The 23,835-nt window shown below is 40.0% G+C and overlaps 1 protein-coding gene across 1 annotated transcript in view; it reads left to right on the top strand.

Moving 5' to 3' along the window:
- Positions 1-23,835, top strand: part of FAM124A (family with sequence similarity 124 member A) — a 113,599-nt gene that overhangs the window by 18,669 nt on the left and 71,095 nt on the right. The window contains exon 2 of the mRNA XM_069063606.1: positions 7,792-7,823. Within this exon, the coding sequence (XP_068919707.1) occupies positions 7,792-7,823 (32 nt within the window). The remainder of the gene's footprint in view (positions 1-7,791; positions 7,824-23,835) is intronic.

Genomic DNA, 23,835 nt, shown 5'->3' with positions numbered 1-23,835 from the left:
TTTTTTTTTTCTCTTGCTCTGCTATGTCAGTACGTCCATGGGGCATGGGAGATCTTTAAATCCCATAACCCTTACAATCCTGAGTACAGATTTGGCCGTGTGACTCTGGGCAAGTCACTTAACCCTGTTTGCCTCAGTTTCCTCGTCTGTAAAATGGGCTGAGAACGAAATGACAAACCACTAGAATAAAACTCCAAGTAGGACCACAAAGAGTCAGACATGACTAAAATAACAGCAACAACAGGTTAAAGATCATTTTCAACTACAACCAATGGAATCCACATAGGCCTCCTATAGGAAGGGGCACTTGAGCTGAGCTTTGTAGCAAACTAGGGATTTTATAAGTAGTGCATTTCCAGGTATGGAGGCCAACCTATGCAAAGATCAAAGATGGCTCATCACATACAGGGAATACAAGAGAATTTTTTGTTGCTCAGTCACTTTTCAGTCATGTTTGAGTCTTGGTGACTCCATTTAGGGTTTTCTTGGCAAAGATGTTGGAATCGTTTGCCATTTACTCCTCCAGCTCATTTTGCAGTTGAGGAAACTGAGGCAAACAGGGTTAAGTGTCTTTCCCAGGGTCACACAGCTAGTAAGTGTCTGAAGACATTTGAACCTCCAGGCCAGGCATTCTAATCAGTGTACCACATAGTGGCCCCAGCAAGAAAGTAGACAAGTTTAACTAAAATGTAGAGTGTGTGAGGGAGAAAAACATGCAAAAAGCTTTCTAATGTAAGCTGGAGTTGGATTGTAAAGGGTTTTTTAAGTCAAACAAGGAACAGCCTTTATTAACTACCCACTTGCCCCAGTTAATTATTAGTAGTCCCTGACAATCAAATAGCAATGCCTCTGGGTGCACTGGTCTACAGCCTCGATTCTGAGGAGCTCTCTGGAGCTGTAAGAAGGCGGCTCACTCGATGCAGGAACTGCTGTTTTGAGGATTGCTTTCCCCCAGAGCTGTCTATGCATGGAGTCCACTGTAGTGTACATGAGACATCCCCAAATCAACAATCCTTGTGAGAGTCTGTACCTCTCATAGCTGATGGCTCTTGAGCTTACACTCACCCCCACTCCATCCCCCAAAAACACATGATCATACAAAGTTCCTCTAGGCTCATGCCTACTACTGCTTGTCAGCATCTCTCTCTGTCTCTCTCTGTCTCTGTCTCTCTGTCTCTCTGTCTCTCTCTCTCTGTCTCTCTGTCTCTCTGTCTCTCTCTCTCTCTCTATATATATATATATACACATATATATGTATATATATACATACACACCAACCTACATATATATGTAAATATATATACACATGTGTATCTATCTATATATATCACACATTTATGTAGTGTTTTAAGATCCTTATAACAACCCTGGGAGATAGGTGCTATTATTATCCCCATTTCATAGATGAGGAAACGGAGGTAGGCAGCTGTTAAGTTACTCACCCAGGGTCTCACAGCTAGTAAGTGGGTGGATTTGAGCTCAGGTGTTCCTGACTCCAGGTCCAGTGCTCTGTAGACTACTCCACCTTTCCTTTTTTTTTTTTTTTTGAGGAAAGCAAAACTAAAAAAGAAAAATGAAACTATAATCTTACCTTAGGAAAAAAAGACTATAAATGAAAAAAGAAAAGAAAGGCTTTCCCTTCAAAAGAAAAAGCGTTTGAGGATTGCTAGGGAGTCCAGCAACCCCCTTTCTATCGACCTGAATTGAGTAGGAATTCCTAGAAGACGTACTTGTGTCAGACAGTCTTGAGGGTTGTCTCTTGGGCACACACTATACCAATGTAAACATTTTAAGTCTCTGAAACAAAATCAGAACCAAAAAATCAATCCTGGATGAACTGTTTTCATTCACATTATGTTAAGGGGAGTAATTCAGCTGCAATGGCAGCTCATACAACTGAGGTTCAGGCTTGGAGGATACCCTGAAACATCATTGAGTCTTAACCCCATTGCTTCAGTCCTCTTGACAGGATGTTAATAAGCATATCCATACCTGCTACAGTCACAAGTCCCAAAGACTTACCACCCTCTAAACTCATCAAAGTGATCAATTGAGCCCCCTGGATGATCCCGGATATAAACCACATATTCATAAACCAAGTTCCAGATTGGGCACAACTTCAAATCCACACCCAAAGAATAGGAATTTAATGGAGATGAAATCATCAAGGATCCTTAGTCAGGTTTCCTTTCTCAGAGAGACAAATTCTTGAGCAGTTTTTCAGTGTGGATGCTTGCAATTGGCAATTTCATACCAGGTTTCACATCACCTCTCTCTTCCCATTACCTCTCTGGGATTTTTTACTGAGGTGAAATATGTCAGTGTCCTCCTTCATTGTGCCAAATGACCAAAAACACAACAGTGGTACCTACTTTCTGCTGCCAAAGTAGAAGGTGCCACTATGAAAGATTTCTTCTGGCACTACAACTCACGCTACAGTGGTATAGGAATGTTTATAAGGTTTGTGCTTGTGTTTTATATTGATACATGTCTGTTTCTAATATTACTGTGCTGTAGTTTTACATATCAATAGAGGCAGTTGGCATGGTGGTGAAAAGATCAAATTAATATTACCTTGAGTTTCTTTATATTATGAGTTATCTTTCATACTGGTAGCCCCTGGAATGCTTCTAGGACATCTCTTTGTTATCTTTAATACCCACAGATTAATGTGGTACCATCCCCAAAAGATATGTCTACTCTCCTTGCCTATCCTTGTGCAATTAGGGAAATTTTTCTCTCTTCCAAGGATATGACAAGTCTGATAGTTTTGATCCCCTAGCTAAGATTACAAAATGCTGGATGTATCCCATAAAACAATGAACATTTCTTAATTGTCAGAGTGGGGTGGTTGCTAGTCCCATGTGGGTGGAAATAACAAGAAAATAGCAGTTTAGTGACTTCTATTGCATAATTATGATGAATGTTCACACATCAATCAATCAATAATCATTTATCAGGCACTAGCTATGTGCCCATCACTATTTGAAAAACCAGGGAATACAAAGATGAAAGTGAAATAAATGGGGCCTGTAGTCAGGGAGTTTACATTCTCATGGGAGAGATGACATGTGGACATGTAAGGATATACAAATTCCATAGCAAATGAATACTAGGTAGGTTGGGGAGGGCGTATACCAGTAACTGGAGAATGAGGAAATGGAGGTAGGCAGCTATTAAGTTACTCACTCAGGATGGGCTTCATGTGGAAGTTAGAGCTTGAACTGCAGAGTAAAAGCAGGAACTTGCTTAAGCCCCCACTTCAACCACCTCTAATACCTGTAAAAAATGACTCTAAACAGAACCCACAAAATGACAGAGTGAAACAAATCTCCTGCTGAAGGCAGCCTGACAGGCTGACAGGAAGGGTCTAGTGCACTGGTCTAGGAGCAGAGCACAGACCTGCATGGCCTACAATGGTACAGACCGTCCAGAGCAGACCTTAGGGGACTGAATCACTGGCAGCTGTGGCAGTTTCCAGACTTCTCAACCCATAAATGCCAAAGAGAAAGTTAAAGGTCAGTGGGGAGACTGTTGGACCTGGGTGAGAGAAGAGCACAGTCTGGCCCCTGCCCCTAGGGCGGCAGATGTAGTGGTGGCTGCAGCTGCTGCAATGGGAGCTGCTTCCAGAGCTTCAGGCCCACAGATGATGGGAGGATCAAGCAGCTGATCAGAGGGCAAATGCAGGAATCTTTTTGCTGGTGCTGAGGCAGGATTCTCTTCCTTTGCCCTGCTTGGACCTAGGTTGCAGTCTTGGGTGGCAGTCCTGGGGTGAGAAGCTCTGGCATGGCAGAGTTTGTGGTGGTTGTGGAGAGAGCATCCTCCTCACAGTTCTGAGGCAGGTGCCTAGAAGAAACTCTGACAATAGCTGTGCAAAACCCTTGAAATTTGGGACATAGCACTGTCCACTCTGGAAGCAGAGGTCTACTATGGCAAAGAGCTCAAAAGTCAAGTAGTTGGCTGGCAAGATAAGCAAACAGAAGAAGAGAAATCAAACTATAAAATCAGTTTTTGGTGACAAAGAAAATCAAAATATAGAACCAGAAGACAACAAACTCAAAACTCCTACATCAAAAGCCTCCAAGAAAAATATGAATTGGTCACAGGCCATAGAGGAGCTCAAGAAGGATTTTGAAAATCAAGAAAGAGAAGTAGAGGAAAAATTGGGAAGAGAAATGAGAGTGATGCAAGAAAAAATCATGAAAAACAAGTCAACAGCCTGCTAAAGGAGATCCAAAAAAATACTGAAGAAAATAACACCTTAAAAAATAAACTAGCTCAAATGGCAAAAGAGGTCCAAAAAGCCAATGAGGAGAAGAATGGCTTCAAAAGTAGAATTGACCAGATGAAAAAGGAAGTTCAAAAGCCCACTAAAAAAAATAATTCCTTCAAAATTAGATTGGAGCAAATGGAAGCTAATGACTTTATGAGAAATCACGATATTATAAAACATATCCAAAATAATGAAAAAATAGGAGGCAATGTGAAATGTCTCATTGGAAAATATATCTAGGAAAGATAATCTAAAAATTATTGGACTACTTGAAAGCCATGATCAAAAAAAAAAGATCCTAGAAATCATCCTTCAAGAAATTCTCAAGGAAAACTGCTCTGATATTCTAGAACCAGAGGGTAAAATAGAAATTGAAAGAATTCACCAATCACCTCTTGAAAAAGATCCCAAAAAGAAAACTCATAGGAATATTGTAGTCAAATTCCAGAGTTCCCAGGTCAAGGAGAAAATATTACAGGCAGTCAAGAAGAAATAATTTGAGCATTGTGGAAACACAATCAGGATAATACAAGATCTAGTAGCTTCTACAGTAAGGGATCGAAGGACTTGGAATATGATATTCCAGAGGTCAAAGGAGCTAGGATTAAAACCAAGAGTCATCTACTCAGCAAAACTGAATATAATACTTCAGGGGAAAATATGGACATTCAGTGAAATAGGGACCTTTCAAACATTCTTGATGAAAAGACCAGAACTGAACAGAAAATTTGACTTTCAAAAATAAGAAGCAAGAGAAGCATGAAAAGGTAAAGAGGAAAGAGAAATGATAAGGAACATATTAAAGTTCAACTGTTTACATTGCTATGTGGAAAGATGATATTTGTAACTAATGAGACTTTTTTCAGTACTAGGATAATTGAAGAGAATATATATGTGTGTGTATACATATATACATATGTATAGGTGGATGTATATATGTGTGTGTATGTGTGTGTACATAGACAGAGGGCACAGGGTGAGTTGAATATGAAGGGATGATATCTAAAAAATAAAATTAAGAGATGAGAGGAATATATTGGGAGAAGGAGAAAGGGAGTAATAGAATAGGGTAAATTATCTCACATAAAAGAGGCAAGAGAATGCTGTTACAATGGAAGGAAAGAACAGGGTGGTGAAAGGGAATGAATCAGCCTTACTTTCATTGGACTTGGCTTAAGGAGGTAATAATATACACATTCAATTGGGTATCTTACCCTACAGGAAAGTAGGGGGGAATGAGATGATGGGGGTATGATAGAAGGGAAGATAGATTGGGGGAGAAAGTATTCGGAAACAAACAGTTTTGAAAAGGGACAGGGTCAAAGGAGAAAATAGAATAAATGGGGGACAGGATAAGATGGAGGGAAATATAGTTAGTCTTTCACAATATGACTACTATGGAAATGTCTTGCATAACTACACATGTATAAACTATATAGAATTGCTTGTCTTCCAAGTGGGGGGTGGGTGAGGAGGGAAGAAGGGAAAGAATCTGGAACTCAAAGTTTTAAAAACAAATGTTTAAAAATTATTTTTACATGCGACTAAGAAATAAGATATACAAGCAATGGGATATAGAAATCGATCTTGCCCTACAAGAAAGTAAGGGGGAAGGGGGAAAAGGGGGACATAAGAGAGGATAAACTGGAGGAAGAATATCCAGTATACTTGCCATCTTGGGGTGAGGGGGTGGGAGAGAGAGGGATAGAAAATCTGTAACTCAAAATCTTGTGGAAATGAATGTTGAAAACTAAAGATAGATAAATAAATTCTGGGGAAAATAATTAAATAAACAAATAAATAAGTAAATGTTTGATAGAATTCACTTGTAAATTAAAAAAAGAAAAGAAAATAGGATTTAAGAGAAGCAGAAGGGGGTGGGAGGTGGGGGAGTGCATTCCAGGCATGTGAGACAGCCAGTGCAAAGGTACCCAGATGGGAAGTCCAGGGTTGGGTATGTGGAACAATGGTTGAATTTTGTAAGAAGTCTGGGGTGGTAGGACAGAACTAGTCTTTGAAGAAATTTAAATGTTAAGCAGAGGAGTTTCTATTTGGCCCTCTAGGCATAGAGCAGAAGGGTGACCAGCACAGTGTTTTACAAAAATCACTTCCACGGCTGTATCAAGATAGATTAGAGAAAAGTCTGAGGTAAGGAGAAAACAACAATAAATAGTCCTGGCAAAAAGGTAACAAGGGCCTGAATTAGGGTGATGGCCGCACAAATGAAAAGAATAGAAATATCAGAGATCTTATGGAGATCAAAATGATGAGATTTAGCATCTGATCGTATGGAATGAATGAGAGTGAGGAGTTGACACCAAGACTTTGAACTTGAATGACTGAAAATATGGTAGGGCCCTTGATAGTAAAAAGGGGAGTTTGGAAGAGGAGTGAGTGGAAGCAGGGTGGATGATGAGTTGTCTTTGGCCATATTGAAATTGAGATGCTTATAGGACATCTAGTTGGAAATGTCCACTAAGCAGTTTGTGATGTAAGACAGGAGCTCAGGAGAGAGACAAGGAGAGAATATATAACTCAATCCAGGAGTAATATGCATAGAGATGGTAATCAGACCCATGGGAGTTGATGGGAGTCACAGAAAGAGTGTGGGGAAAGAAGAGAAGGCCTGAGACAAAGCCTTGGCAGATACATATAGTGAATGGATGTGCTGTGGAAATGTCAACGCTTACTACTTTTTGGAATTTAGTCTGATGAAACTTTAAATGGCAGATGACCGTTCCCAATATAAGCAGTTGTAATTTTGAAAATAAATATATAGATTTTAGTCTGATGAATGTTGCGTAAGACTAGATTCTAACACATACAGAGATGAATCATTAGGTGTAGTGGAAACAGCACTGGTTTTAGAGTTGGAAGCCTTGGTTTTAAATTCTGGTTTTGTGATTAACTTCATAGCTATATGATAATAGGCAGGTCACCAACCTTTTCTTTTTCTTTTCTTTTTTTAAAGTATTTATTTATTTTAGTTTTCAACTTTCATTTCCACAAGATTTTGAGTTCCAGATTTTCTCCCCATCTCTCCCCTATCCCAAGATGGCAAGCCTACTAATTACCCCTTCTCCTGGTCTGCCCTCTCTTCTGTCCCCCTCTATCCCTTTCTTACCCCTAACCCCTTACTTTCTTGTAGGGCAAGATCGATTTCTATACCCCATTGCCTGTATATCTTATTTCCTAGTTGCATGTAAAAACAATTTTTCAACATTTGTTTTTAAAACTTTTGAGTTCCAGATTCTTTCCCTTCTTCCCTCCTCATCCACCCCCTTTGAGAAGACAAGCCATTCAATATAGATTATACATATGTAGTTATGCACCTATCTTTTCAAAGACTGTTTCTCTATACACAAAATGAGGGGAATCTTGTTACCACACAAGGCTGTGTGCTTTGAAAGTGCTTTGAAAAGCCTAATGTGCTATATGAATGTGAATTATTGCTATTGTTTGGATAAATAAAAATTAGATAATACAACTATACTTATACTCATGTTTTTATATTTCAGGTCAGACTACAGCCATATGTCCTCTACCAGCAGTAAGTATCACTTGAAAAACCATTCTTCATTTTCTTAAAAATTATTCCTCTCCTTGTTTCTATCTCTCTAATGTACAGGTAGGACAGTGGAAGGACCACTGGATCTCAAATCAGAAGGCCTAGATACCAGTCACAAATCTGCCACCTGTTATTTGCAGGGCAATGGGCAAATCTGTTAACCTCTCTGAGCCTCAATTCTCTCATCTGTAAAATGGGAGTAATAATACTTGCACTGCCTTCTTCACACATTTGCTGCAAAGAAAACACTTTGGATATTCTAAATTACTATGTAAATGTGAGGTTACTATTTTATTAAAATAGTGTACAAACTATAAAATGTTCTATAAATGTGAGATATTATTAATAATGGTAAAAATAACAAGAATAATGCATCACTAGATTTATCATCCCAAAATCAAATGCTAAAGATCACACCTATGCCTTAAAAGTTCTTTGGCACAGGGGTGGCTAGGTGGCATAGTGAATAGAGCACCAGCCCTGGAGTCAGGAAGGACCTGGGTTTGGATCCGGCCTCAGACACTTAACACAAAATTAGCCGTGGGACCTTGGGCAAGTCACTTAACCCTAATTGCCCTCCAAAAAGCAAAAAAAAAAGTTCTTTGGTGGGGGAGATATTTAAGAGAATCTTAGGCAACATTGGAGTAAGTGGGAAAAATAATTGGAATTGGAGCCAGAAAAACTTTTTGCAAGTGAAAGGAATCAGAGCATCTGGATTTGAATTCTGACTCTGCCTCTTACTATCTGTGTGACTATGGACAAATCACTTAGCCTTTCTAGGTCTTAGTTTGCTCATCTATGAAATGGGGGTATTAGAGTAGACGGCTTCTAAATTTGCTTCTAGCTCTAGGCCTATGATCCTGTGACTTGATTGCAAGCCCTGGTCTCATTGTTTACTTTCTTTGGGTTATTGGAACTATATGAATTCCTTTATCTGATCACAATCATTCCACTTCTCTTTGTGCCTTGCTGTAGCAGCAAGCACCCTGGCGTCCTCAGGGTTTGCTGCCACCACAGGTTCTTGGATCTGCTTTGTTAAAGGAAAGCAACTCAAAATGGGTTAACAAGCTTACTTTAATCAGTCAAACATATATCGTTTACCTCGTTCACGGGAAAAAGGTCAGCACCCTGAACTTCAAAGTATACAGGCAGAATTATCAAGGCAGAAACAGATCAAGTGGACAGATTTCAAACTGTCCAACCATTACATCCATACCCAATCAACATCTGGGTTTCAACATCTGGGTTTTTCAAAGCCAGGGGGGCTCTGGACAACAGCTTCCCAGAATCCAGATCAAATCACAGAACACTTCTCAAAGTGAGCCCCCCAAAACAAAGCTACACATCAGGGTTTATATAGCCTTTTCCTGGCTCAGAGAATGTAACAACCTTATTGACTGACTGGCCAATCAAGAAGTATCTACTGAAAAACAAGCCTCCCGGGGCGGAGCCAAGATGGCGGAGTAGAAGCATGACCTTCCCACAGCTCCAGCTTCCACCCTCCCCAATCCATGTAAAAAGGGGACTCTAAACAAACTTTGGAGCTGCAGAACCCACAAAATGACACAGAGAAGCTAACCTCCCGCTGAGGACAGCCCGGCAGGCCGGCAGGAATCAGCCAGCGCAGCACTCTGGGCGCCGAGCCCAGCCCCACACCGAGGCTTTAGCCCCAGGGCGGGCCTGACCAGCCACCAGCCAGAGGGACTCCAGATCAGCAGCAGCTGTGGCCGTTTCCAGATTTATCAATACATAGATGCTAAGGACAAGGTGAGAGGCCAGTGCAGTCTGGACTTTGGGACCCAGGAAGTGGGAGTGCGTGGCTTTTACCCCTGGAGCTAGAAACCGCTGAGACGCCAGCACAGCCTGCCAGCTCCACATAGCGGCTTCAGCTCCTGGCCTGCAGAGTGTAGGGGGACCAAGCACCAGTCTGAGGGGTAATCGCTCTTGCTTTAACCTGCTTGGATCTGGATTGCAGTCTAGGGTGGAGGTCCTGGGGTGTGTGTCCAGCTTGCCAGAGAGTGTGGAGACCTCAGAGAGGGCACCCATCTAATACCTCCGGCAGCTGAGAAAACCCCAGCGTTTGGGACGAAAACTCCCCTGTCTGGTGGCAGAGTCCTACTGTGGCAAAAATCCCAAAAGTCAAATCATGAGTGGCAAAATGAGCAGGCAAAGGAAACAAAGCAGACAGAAGATTCCAACGTTACACTCCTATTTTGGGGATAAGAAGGAGCAAGGCATGGAACAGGAGAAAAACAGTGAAGTCAGAACTCCTGCACCAAAAGCTTCAAAGGAAAATACAAGCTGGTTACAGGCCATAGAGGACCTTAAGAAGCAGATAAGAGAAGTGGGGGAAAAATTGGGAAGAGAAATGAGAACAATGCAAGAAAATTATGAAATGAGAGTCAACAGCCTGACTGAAGAAAATAATACCTTAAAAAACAGACTGACTCAAATGGCAAAGGAGGCTCAAAAAGGCAATGAGGAGAAGAATGCCTTAAAAAGTCGAATTTGCCAGATGGAAAAAGAATCTCAAAAGCTCACTGAGGAGAATCATTGCTTCAGAATTAGATTGGAGCAAATGGAAGCTAATGACTTTATGAGAAATCAAGATGCTGTTAAACAGATCCAAACAAATGAAAGAATAGAAGGCAATGTGAAATATCTCATGGGAAAAACCACTGACCTGGAAAATAGATCCAGGAGAGATAATTTAAAAATTATTGGACTGCCTGAGAGCCATGACCAAAGTAAGAGCCTGGAAAGCATCCTCCAGGAAGTTCTCAAAGAAAACTGCCCTGATGTTTTAGAACCAGAGGGCAAAATAGAGGTTGAAAGAATCCACCGATCACCTCCTGAAAAAGATCCCAAAAAGAAAACTCCTAGGAATATTATAGCCAGGTTCTGGAATTCCCAGATTAAGGAGAGAATATTACAAGCAGCCAGGAAGAAACAATTTGAATATTGTGGAAACACAATCAGGATAACCCAGGATCTGGCAGCTTCTACACTGAGGGATCGAAGGGCCTGGAATGTGATATTTCGGAGGTCAAGGGAGCTGGGATTAAAACCAAGAGTCACCTACCCAGCAAAACTGAGTATCATGTTTCAGGGGAAAATATGGTCATTCAGTGGAATACAGGACTTTCAAGCATTCTTGCTGAAAAAACCAGAGTTGAATAGAAAATTTGACATTCAGATACAAGAAGCAAGAGAAGCATGAGAAGGTAAACAGGGAAAAGAAATCATAAGGAACTTATCAAAGTTGAACTATTTTTTTTTTGAAGCAGTCGGGGTTGAGTGGCTTGTTTGGGGTTGCATGGCCAGTTGTTGTTTCTGGGTGTGGTGCTGAGTGTCTGGGCCCGGATTTGATCTGGGTCGTCCCGTCACTGGAGCGGGTGCTCTTGCTCGCTGAGCCACCTGGCCAAAGTTGAACTATTAACATTCCTACATGGAAAAACAATAATTGTAACCTATGAAACTTTTCTCAGTAGTTGAAGGGATTAGAAATATATATATATATATATATATATATATATATATATATATGTCTTTATATGAGGGTATGAGGGCATATGAATACATATGTGAATGTGTGTATATACGTTTACAGGTATACATAGATAGAGGGCACGGGACCAATTTAACAGGAAGGGATGATACTTAAAAGGTGAAATTAAGAGGTGAGAGGAATATAATGAGAGGAGATGGGGAGAGACAGAGTGGGGCAAACTATCTCATACAGAAGAGGCAAGGGAAAATGGTTACAATGGAGGGGAAGAATAGGAAGGCAAAAGGGAATAGGTCAACCTTATTCCTATTGAATCTGGCTTGAGAAGGGAGGGAAATACACACTCAATAGGGGATCCCACCCTCCAGGAGAATAGGGGGGGAAGGGGATGTGAGGGGGGATGATGGAAGGGAGGGCAGGCTGGGGGGGAGGGAAGTTGGAAACACCCACTTTTGAAAAGGGACAGGATCAAAGTAGAGAATAGAACAAGTGTGAGGTGGGATAGGAGGGAGGGAAATATAGCCAGTCTTTTACAATAAGTCTACTATGTTATTGTTTTGCATTAGCCGCACATGTACAACCTATACTGAACTGCTTGTCCCCCCAGTGGGGGTGGGTGGCAGGGGGGGAAGGGAATGAATCTGGAATTGAAAGTTTTAAAATCAAATATTCAAATATATATGTATGTGTGAAAAAAATATCATATACTGGCAAAATAAGATACTACCATAAATTAACTTAAAACAAAAACAAAACAAAACCACAAAAAAAAAAAAAAAAAGAAAAACAAGCCTCCCACCCCAGGCTTCAGGTGCACTTTAGCCTAGGGGCAGGGAAGATCTTCCAAATTTGCATTCCATTACACTTGCAAACCCAGACAAAGCCTCTTCCTCATGTTTACCTAGATCTTCCATTCTTCCACCTTTCAGTTCTTTGCCAGGCCATCACACCTATGCTGGTTTCACTCTCCTCCTTTACCCATCTTGACCCTTTGATGAAACAGTTCAACTTTATTTTCACCTTTTCTCGAGTCTCTTGCCCTCTTATTCTATTGCCTATCTCACCCAGCCAACCCTTGCTTTGGACTCTTCTCAGATTTGCTGCCTACCTTAACTCCTATTTACATGCTCCTGAATGAAGCTGGTGGCCGTCAAGAAACTACTAATTGGATTCACTACACATCTATGTCACATAATCTCAACTGTTCCCCCACTGTAGCAAGGCAATCCTTTTATACCTCTCTAATTAACTCACTTGAGAGCAGCTAGGTGGTGTAGTGGATCGAACTCTTGGTTTGGAATCAGGAAGACTCATTGTCATGAGTTCAAATCTAGTCTTAGACATTTTCTAGCTGTATGACCCTGGGCAAATCACTTCACCCTATTTGCCTCAGTTTCCTCATATGTAAATGGCTTCCTTCCTGTCCCAACTAAAGTCCCGCCTTCTCCGAGCCGCCTTTCCTGATACCCCTTAATGCTAGTACCTTCCCTCGGAGACTACCCCCAATTTATCCTGTTTACATTCTGTTCCTATGGGGTAGTTTTCCTGTTGTCCCCCCATTAGACTGCAAGCTCCTTGAGAGCAAGTCTTTTACCTTTCTTTATATTCCCAGGGCTTAATAATGGGGGAGAAACAGGAAAATTACCATATAGAAAATGACTCCCAAGGGGGTAAATGACTCTTCTTGATTTGACTTGAGTCACTTACCCCCTTGGGAATCATTTTCCTCATTTGTAACATGAGAGTGTGAAATTACCTCTAAGGTCCCTCCTAACTCCGTGATCCTTGAGGTGACTTACCTTGAAGGGATTTCGAGGAATGTGGAAGAAAATTTGTTAGGGTTTTCAGCAAGGTCAGCTTTTAATAAAGCATTGAAGACTGAAGTCCATTAAAGGTAGACAGAAAACAAATTTCCTGGATCCACATGCTTAAACTCTCACCTAATTTACAAAGAAGCCTCATGGGATTTCCCCCTCTAATGTGTCTGTATCTGGAGAGAATTGTGGTTGTGTTTAAAAGATACTCAGTATTTAGAGAAACCTTTTCCTGTGAATGAATCCTTTAGACATAAACATCAGGATAGATAAGGAGAATGGAGCCAACTTTTTTTAAAAACTTTAAACATGATCTGAAACAAAATAAGAATAATGAGACAGAAGAAAGAATTTTCAAAGAGAAGCCTCAAATAACATGCTTCCACCTATCTCTAAAGGCTTTTCTAAGTTATATTCTTAGCCTGAAATTGGTCTTTAAATGAAAGCAATAGGAACATGATTGTTTCTGTCAGTCTTGTATCAGAGATTTGCTCCTGAAATGAAGAACTGGTTACACTTTAGGGACTGTTTATTCGTCTGGTTTATTGTCCCTACCTCCAGGAACTAGCTTGTCTTCTATGCAGTGAGGCTCACCAGGGTCTGAACATAGGTCAGTCTGACAGTATTGTCCTAGGTGGGGATAAGGAGGGAAAATGGTACTTCCCTCTGAGATCCCTTTATCTGGAGTATTTAGGGTTGAACTTCTCTGCTGCAGGTGTCCTGTAAGGTCCCATTCCACTCCCCTGACTGCCCTCACTGCATTCTATAGCCCCTTCTCATTTTCTTTCTGATGGTGCTGCTCCCTACAGCAAATGACACTTGTTCTGGACTCATGAAATGAGTAGATGGGTAGCCCTGTCCCAAATTTAAAGACATATGTTCTCATTTTGTTTAAGCAGTCTTGGGAGCAAAAAAAAAAAAAAATGTGACCATATCAAATATAGACATGTCCTTTGGATACCTTGACTAAGGAATGCCTGACAAATATTTCTTTTTCTTCTAATGTTTCTTTTTAATTTTGAATTTGACCAATCTCAATAGACATGAACATTTCAATATGCAGAGAACAGGAGAGGCTTGTGTATTAAACTTGAACGTCTATTACATACTGTGGTTCAAAAAGATACAGATCAAACAATACTAGCAAACTTTTTTCTGTGCTGCTAATTTTATTTTATTTTTATTTTTTGGAATAAAACAAGCATTTGTCTAACATAGTATAATAAAAAAAATATGATTGCACCTAAAATGCAAATCTAACAATAGCAATGAAGTTTCCCTGCTGTCTGTGACCCTCCTGAATTTCCTTTTGCTTTCTTCTGTATATACTTTTCATGGCTCATTAACATTTCTTTCCTTTCCTTCTTTGTTCCACCACTTCAACTACCAACCAACTCCTCAAGACCCCCTCTCCCAACAAATAGAAGCCCTCTCTTGTAACAAATATTCATAGTTGAGTGTAAATTTGAATAAAAGTGTCTCCCACAAGTAAAATGAATCATGGTTCCCCATGATTTAGGAGAGTTAGGCTTGTCACAGTCTCCTACATATAAGTTTTGAGAAGATTGATCTCTTTGGGAGGGATGAATAATAATTCCATCTATAATACAAAATACTGGTAATGGGTATAGGCATGGAAAGAGGGGACTAAGAAGAATCCCTCACTCTACAAATATCTTCACCCATCTGTAAATTGCTTCTTAAAGGAGAGGGAATCCAATGTACATCAGCAAATGATTCCAGAAAGACACTTCCCTCTCCTTCTTTGGGTAGGTTCACAAAATTTCTCTAGTCTAAGGGATTTTGATTCATGTTAGGAATATCTTTCTGCTTACCACCTAGATAGACTGACTAAGAAATGCTATAGCAATGTTAACTGAAAAGTTTTGTAATCTTCCAGGGAAGAAAGCATTGTTTAGCTGCCCTCCATCCCATGCCTGTAATGTTAATGGAATATAAGATCTTCCTTACCATCAATAGGCATCATGTGGAGGCCATTTAGAGAAGCTTGCTTAGGGGAGGCTTGCTTGTAGGAAGGCTTTCACACCTTTTGTTAATTTCTAATTAGGCACTGAATCACAAAGGTTGTGATACCCTCTGGCTCTAAAAAGGGTATATATACTCTGAGGTTAGCATTTTGCTTTGGGGTTCACTCATTGGAAGAGTGTTCTTGTGATTTGACCAGATGAGACTCGGGTAGTTGTTAAGGAGTCCCCCCCGCCCCCCACAGCTTTGAAACACCCAGATGTTGGTGCTTCTCTCTCTGGTAAATATGTATGTATTGCCTTGGTCAGACAATTGGATCTGTCTATTGATCTGTGCTAATTTCTCAGACAGAAGCCCTATCTGTTGGTCTTTATTTCTCTGCTTATATTTTCCCTACTTTCTTTGTTCAGGTTTTTCTCTGAAGTTCAGGGTGCTGGCTTTTCCCCTAAACTAATGAATGTAATTAAAAAAGATTGTTGACCCCCTTGAACCGTTAACCTTCCTAGTAAAGTAGATCTAAGAACTTGTGCTAGCAGCCATCCTGGGCATGCCAGTATGGTTGCTGCTACAATGCCTCATGTTAAGTGCTGGATAGGCCATGGACTTTTCTCAGACTGCCTCCTCACTTTCCATTTGCCATTGCTGTGGATAACATTAGCCACCCAATGGGGATTAGTCGCTAATTTCTTTTAAAAAAATGGAAATAAACAGCTTTGGAGGAAAAAACAGAGAAGCAATGGGGGAGGGGAATAATCTCTGGGTACATGCAGAAGGCATAGCATAGGATGCTGACAACTGCAGCAGAGAACTAGTTGGCTACTTTATTTAACTCCTTCCTCTCCCAGAGAGAGGTCAAGACACTTGCTTCCTTCTCCAGCTTGGAGTTCTGGGAGAAGGATATTATCTCTAAGGGGAAAATGGGACCATATTTCCAAACCACGTCTAGTCAGCACCACACATGCTGGTCACAGACTCTTTGGGGTCTCTTTCACCTTAATATTAACTGTATTGTTAATGGTAGCATTGCCCCAGCTATCTCTCAGCAGCTTTTAGGGAAGCACAGAGGGGCATAAATCAGTGGCCAGCTAAGTGCTGGACTCTGAAAAAAGTCCACATGGTGCCAAGATGGAGGAAGAGACTCTACATCTCCAGCTGTAGACCTGACTTCCCTGTCCTTCTCCCAAGATTCACTGTAAACAGTCCTAAATACCCCAGTCCCGTGATATCACTAGCTAATGGATTTTACATGGTAATTCTGACACAAGGTTACACAAGTAAAATAAATCCATACATTCTCTGTGTCTGAAAATATATGTCTCATTCCAAGCCTCTAGTCCTTCTCCTCTCTGTTGGGAGCAGGAGGTAGAGAGGAAAGTAATGACTGGTTATTGCATTATCAAAGTTATTTACGTGATTATCATCATCTTATAAAATTGTTCTCTTCATTCTGTTCACTTTGGTCTGTATCAACTTCTCCAAGTCTGTCCAAGTTTTCCTGAATCCACTTGGCATATATTTCTTTCTTTAAACTAACATCTGCCCTTGTAGAATGCCCCAGTGATACTTCATTTTCCTTTCCACTTGCCTCCTGTTGTCTCTATTTCCTTTCTCGTTTGCTGTAGAAGTCTTTGTTACCTGGAACCAAGCCTTCCCAACTCCATCCCTTAATTTTTAATTCACACAAGGACCAGCCCAGGACAAAGTCTTTTAGTCTTTACTGGAGATATTAGCGAGGTTGAAGGAGAGAGGCAGAAGGTAACACTATGTATTCATCCTTCCCTACCTCAGTGATCCTAAATTCCTAGTCTCCAACTCCTGCCATTCCATAGTTCCTTAAACCAAGACACTGTAGCCTTTATCCCTCCCACCTGTTCTCCAGATAGAGTGCTTCAGAGGACCTAAATTTGAATCCCAGTCCTGCCCCCTTGCTACCTTTGTGATCTTAACAGGTCACTTCCTCTCTCTGGGCAAAATGCAAGGGTTGTACCAAATGACCTTTAATATCTCTTTCAGCTCAAAATCTATGATCCTATAACCTTCTAACTGTCACTCTGGAGGAGCCCCATGCCAAGAGTCATTGGTAATGTCTTGGAGTTAGGGAAGTCCCTAATCCCACATTTGGCTAGAAGAGAAAGAGGGAGAAGTCACTGGTGCTATTGAGGGGGGCAGGATGATGTGCTTCTGGCATGACGCATTGGTATTTAGAATACATTTTCCCATAGAAACATTGCTACCCTTAGAGGTTTATGCAGTACTTAAGTACCATAGTATATATGTCAGGTACATTCTGGGTTAACTAGGTTCTTGTGGGCTGGTCTGGGACCAGAAACACAACTTGTAACAATTTTTTCTGTAAGAAAATATTTTTCATATTCCAACTAGATGACATTAGTAAGTTCTCTTCTTTTCATAAGGTATTCAGAATAATTACGGTTACTGCTTGAGTAATCAAAGTCGTTCATATTGGTTGTTTTTCTTTAAAGATCATTAAATAATTACGAAGCAATGAAAAATTTTAATTTTTTAATGAATCAGTAAGCATAGAGTTTTTAGTCCTGGTCCAATTTGGCTTATTTCACTAGGATACTAGACTATTTTTAGAGGGTAAACACTTAATTAAACTATTTTCCTCACAGATAATCTGATTTGTTTCTTTTTTAAAAACTGTCTATTGATTTTTTTTTATCACCTACATTTCTCCATGTATCTCACCACCCTCCATTTCCCATAGAGCCATTAATGACAGAAGATAAAAAAAGAAAAACCAGTTCAGCAAAACTAGCAAACAGTGAAAGAGGCTGACATTACCTGCAGTGTTCAATACCCCAGGTTCCCATCTCTGACATTACCTGCAGTGTCCTATAACCCAACTCCTCATCTCTGCAAAGAAGGGAGGGAAGTATCTTCTCATAGTTTTTCTTTGGAGTCAAGCTTAGTCATTTATAATTTTACAGTATTCTGTTGTAATTATTTTGTAGTTCTTTCATTTACATTGTAGTCATTACATATGTGTGTGTTTCTGCTCCTGTTTACTTCACATCATTTCATGAGTCTTCTATATTTCTCTCTTTCATCAGATTCATCATTTTTTTTTTTTTGCTTTTTGGAAGGGGAAGGCAGGGCAATTGGGGTTAAGTGACTTGCCCAAGGTCACACGGCTAGTAAGAGTTAAGTGTCTGAGGCCAGATTGGAACTCAGGTCCTCCTGATTCCAGGGCCGGTGCTCTATTCACTGCACCACCTAGCCACCCCTGATTCATTATTTCTTAAAGCGAAGTAACACTCTCTTATATTCATGCACTAAAATTTTATTAGCCATTCCCCAATTAATATGAATCTACTTTTTTAGCAATCCTTTATTACTATAAAAATACTTCTGAAATTGTTTTAGAATATATGGTACTTTTTTTGGTAATAGATCTTCTTGGGGCACATACCTAGCAATGAAATCTCTGGATCACCCGGTATCCTGTTTCTGACACTTAGGATCTGTGGGCCTTGAATTCCTCATCTTAAAACAGGAGGGTTGAATTATATGGCCTTTGAGGTCTCTTTCAGCTGTAATAAACCTATTATCTTATGACATTTTTGCCACATTCTTAACATCATTCCAAATGGTCAGATCACTTCATTACTCCACCAGTAGTGCATTAATGTACCCATCTCTCCATAACCTTCCCATCATCTACTTTTTCCTTCTTTTGTCATCTTTGCCAGCTTGCTGGTTGTGAAGTTATTTTCTATTAGATAAAGAAAAATGTGCTTCATATTTGTATGTTCTGAGGCAATAAGTTGGTGCCAAAGAAACTCTGTTTGTTTGTAGAAGGGCATTGAGTAATTGCTGGTAGCCCTATGAGCAGCTGCTAGTTTGACAAAGCCTGGGGTCATTTGTTCACCCTCAGTCACTGAGGACTGTCAGTAAGGATCAGAAGAAATGCCAAACAGATTTGCAGGTGTACCTTTTCAGTCCCTGAAGGCCTTTTCACTTTTAAAGTTGGGGAAATCCCTAGACTTCTTCCATCACAAAGAGACTATACTTCCCTAGGCATTAAATTTGAAAAGTGGTTTTCTAATATATCTGCTGAATTTGTAAATCCAGCATGACCCTCTGGGTGAGAACCTAAGCACATTCTTTAGCCAGGGAAGTGGGTAGTTTATTTTGTGAAGGCTATTTTTATCACCATTTTTATGTTTTATTGATGACTTTTGTTTTATATCATAAGTCATTCGAGGATTACTGCTTATATCTGCTCTTCCTAATAAATGCTGTCTAACAAGGAAAAGAATAGTTAAGCAACATTGACACATTGGCCATGTCTGAAAATGGAAGCAGCGTTTTCCACCCATAGTCCTTCATGTGTTCCACCAGAAGGAGGGAGACTCATTGTCTCATTATTTTTTCTTTTTGAGGGTAAAAGTGAGAAAAGGTATCTTAACTTTGGTGGCTACAGTAGAAATGGAGGAAAATACACTAATGTGAAAGACTAAAGAAATACAATTAAAAGGACTTGGCAGCTGATTAAGGATGGATGAAAGGCATGAGACGGGGAATTGTCAAAAGCAATTCTTGAATTGTAATCCTAGGTGGCTGGGAGGATGGTTATACTATCAATAGAAATAGAGAAGGTCCTTTTAGAAGGAAGATCATCAGTTAAACTGTGGTGATCCTGAGTTTCAAGTGCCAATAGGGCATCTAGGAAGGAAATAAGCATTTATTAAGCTCCCACTATGTGCTAGGCACTGTGCTAAGTGCTTTACAAATATTATCTCATTTGGTCCTCACAACAACCCTGTAAGGTAAGTGCCCATTTTAGAGTGAAGACATTTGAGAGGCAATTGGAAATAAATTCCTGGAGTTCTGGGAAGAAGTTAGGGTGGAGATATAGATTTGGGGATCATCTGAGTAGGAGGTGATGATTGTTGCCAAAGGAATAGATTCAATCATCTTCTCTTCCCTAATTAAGGCAGAATGTGTATAGAGAGAAGAAGCTTAAAAACAGAAACTTAGTGAGCATTTTCATGAAAAGGGAAGGAGAGAGAATGAGCTAGAATCCACAAAGCAGGGGTAAGAGAGCCAAGAGGAGAATCATGAGAGAGCAGTGTTTTCAAAATCTCTTAAATCCCCTAGTTTCCTTTAAGACCAAGCTCAACCACTGCCATTTACAAAGAGCTTTTCCTGATCACCATGGCTGTGAGTTCTGCATCCCAAATGAGTTTATGTCCACTTCATAGATACTTACATACATATATGTGTGTGCTTGTGTGTATGTGGGAATATATAGGTATAGTTTTATGTATATATGTATACACATACCTGTGTATATATGTGTATATGTATATATACATACATATATACTTATATTATAGATTCATCTTGTATGTCTATATATGTAATATATATACACATATATACTATGCTGTTGTTCAGTTGTGCCCAACTCTTTGTAACTCCATGATTTGAGGTTTTCTTGACAAAGATACTGGAGTGATTTGCCACTTTTTTCTTCAGTGGCTTCCCATTTTACAGTTGGAGAACTGAGGCAAATGGGGTTATGTTACTTGCCCAGGGTCACACAACTAGTAAGTGTCTGAGGCCAGATTTGAATTCAGATCTTCCTGACTCCAAACCTGGTCCTCTATACACTGCACCACCTAGCTGTCCCTTATATAACTATACCTATACACATACAGATGTGTGTATGCATATTGTTTGCCCTAAGAGATTTTAAGTATCTGGTAAATAGTAGGAGCTTAATAAATACTTATTGACTGATTCTTCAATATTATCATTGTTTTTTATTGCATTTCCCTGTTTGGGACTTGTGTGTGTGTTTGTGTGTGTGTATGTGATCACAAATGCACAGCAGGTATCAGTGTCCCATTATCAATTTTTTTCTACTTAAAAATCACTGGAATTCTCCCTTTCAGATGTTATATTATTTATAGGTGAATGAGTATGTGCAATACTCCTCAATTCTGCCTTTACTCCCAGCCTCTGGTTATTTGCTTCAATGAACAAAAGATCAAAAAGGTGACCTTTCCAAAATTTTTTGCTTGGGGGCTCACAACTTCAGCTTAAATTCAACACTATGTATTGAGGCATAACGAAAAGTGTTTTCAAAATTAGATCCTCAAAATTTCGCCTCCATAGAAATGAGATCTTTGTTGGGCAAATAATTGAGTGTTTTCAGGTTTCTGTTCATTGAACTGCAAGTTGTAGTGTCTGACATGAGTGGCCTTGATTAACCTTCTTATAAGGGTAATAACTTTATTACTTATCTCATCGGAAGACTCGGCTTCATGCTCTCTGCAGCTGGCAAAAGCAGCTCGAAGATGCTACTCTTCCCCACCCCTGCCCCCTACCCCCTTCACCACTGTTATCCAGAAGGCAGGGATTACCACTGCACTTTCACAAGCACCATTTGTCAGTCCTGAAAGGGATTAGTGTTTGGTGCTGGCAGCCTGTTCAGCCGATTGTGCTGTAGGCTTCTGCCATTGGAATTGTTTACACGGGAGGCTGACCATGTGACATATTCCGTGCTTGTATGGTGACTTCTGCATTGATACAGATTGCATAATGAGTACATGCAGCCTTGGGCTACCCTTTACTGAAGAAGGTGATGAAAAGATGGAAGTATTTCCCCCTTGTCTCATAGCTGTTCTTTAATATGTATATTGTACTCCCTCCTTTACACACACACACACACACACACACACACACGCCATAATGTGGAATTTTGTGCCCAGAACTAACTAGGTCTAGAGCTCAGACCCATCATGACCTGGCAACCTCAGCTAGTAAATCCATGATTTCATTGGTATAGTATTGGTAAGCCAATCCCCATCTCAAACACTGCCATTTTTTGTTTTGTTTTGTTTTGTTGCCATAATCATATACGTATTCATGGACTAAGATATCTCATTTATAATGAATCCCTTATGATTTTTGTGTGAATGTATAGTTCACCTTCTTAACTAAATGATATATAAATGATAGTGTTTTATCTCTGTCTTATATTTGCAAGAAATTATTATAAGTTCCTCCTCTAGCATTAGGCATCAGTACTTAGTGGTCATCTTTTCTAGCCCAGTAGTGGACCCTGTTCTCTCTCTCTACTCATTCTTCTCTTAAATGAATTAGGTTTAAATCAATTTGCATGTCATTGATATGATCTTATGAAAGATAGAAACCGTCTTTCACATGTCTTCCTATGAGTCACATTAAAAACCTGGGAGAGGGAAGTTGTTTAGCAGAATGTGGAAAAATGCCTATTTTGGCCTTCAGCATTAATGAGAAAGCACAAGCCAGTTCCCAGCGATTCCATATGCTTTTCTCATCTCATCTATATGTCTGTTACTATAGCAACAGCATGTGTGTTGGCAGCCTCGGCATTTACCTTATTCCCTTTGGTACAAAGATAATATGTGAGGTGAGGATGTATGAGTAGTGATGGGGATGCCATGGCTAGGTCAGTCATTTGGGCCTGTGGCATTGGAGGTAACCAGCCACAGTCTTCCCCTTTCTCCTAGAACGTTCCTATCTAGAGAGGCATGATCTGTCTATGTCCATCTTGGATGCTGTACTTTCATGACTAACATCAGTTTTGTTTGGAGGTTCCCTCCCCCATCTAAATGTGTCTCTAACTTTTTTTTTTAGATTGACAGACCAGACAGGATTTTTCTTAACATTTTCTCAAAAAGTGAGATGCATCATTGGCACTTGGTAAATCTTTAGTAATCACAATCTGTCCTAAGGAAGATGGGCTGAATTTACCTTCTTAGAATATCAAACTGTTTCCAGAAGGTCTGGTTAGGAGATTAATAAGCCACAGTGTATAGTTTGGATTCTTATGGATTTAAACAAGAGGGGGAGGATTTATAAACAGCAGGAAAGAAAAACAACAGTTATGCCAAGGAAACTCAATACTTCCATGTCATGCTAGTGAAATTCTCATCATGATAGGACTAAATATTTCCCCATAAATAAAACTGTGGTCATGAAAATATTCGAAGCTGAATCTGAAGGCTGTTTTCCTTTTTCCTTTTTCTTTTTTGTAAGGGCAATGTAACCTTGAATATTTTACTTTGTATTTTCATAGTAGGCATATTGTCATCAGCATAGGTATTTTTGTAGGCAACTAGGTGGTGCAGTGGATAGAGCATTGGACCTGAACCTGAGTTAAAATCTGGCCTCAGACATTTACTAGTTGTGTGATCCTGGGCAAGTCATTACACCTGTCTGTCTCAGTTTCCCTATCAGTAAAATTCTACTTCCTAGAAGTCTTTGTTGCAATCATTTCAGTCCTATGTGACTCTTTGTGACTCCATTGTTGGGGTTTGCTTGGCAAAAATAGTGGAGTAGTTTACTATTTCTTTCTCCAGCTCATTTTATAGATGAGGAAACTGAGGCAAACAGGGCTAAGTGACTTGCCCAGAGTCAGTTAGTAAGTGTCTGAGGCCAAATTTGAACTCAGGAACGAAGATGAGTCTTCCTGACTCCAGACCCAGCACTCTATCCACTGTGTCACTTACTGCCCCTATGTTCGAAGTGTTATGAGGATCAAATGAGATATTTCTAAGTGCTTTGCCTACCTTTAAGTGCTGTGAAAATGCTAGCTATTTATTATTATGGTATCGTTGATCTTCAGACCTTACAACCCAGAATAATAATAAGACATGAGACTATT

This window comes from Petaurus breviceps, unplaced genomic scaffold (assembly GCF_028583685.1).
Source record: "Petaurus breviceps papuanus isolate PSGF00001 unplaced genomic scaffold, PetGlider_PUasm1.0 90594, whole genome shotgun sequence".
In the NCBI taxonomy this organism is placed as follows: domain Eukaryota; kingdom Metazoa; phylum Chordata; class Mammalia; order Diprotodontia; family Petauridae; genus Petaurus; species Petaurus breviceps.
The sequence above is the reverse complement of the archived record's forward strand: the minus strand, read 5'-3'. Positions and strand labels throughout refer to the sequence as shown.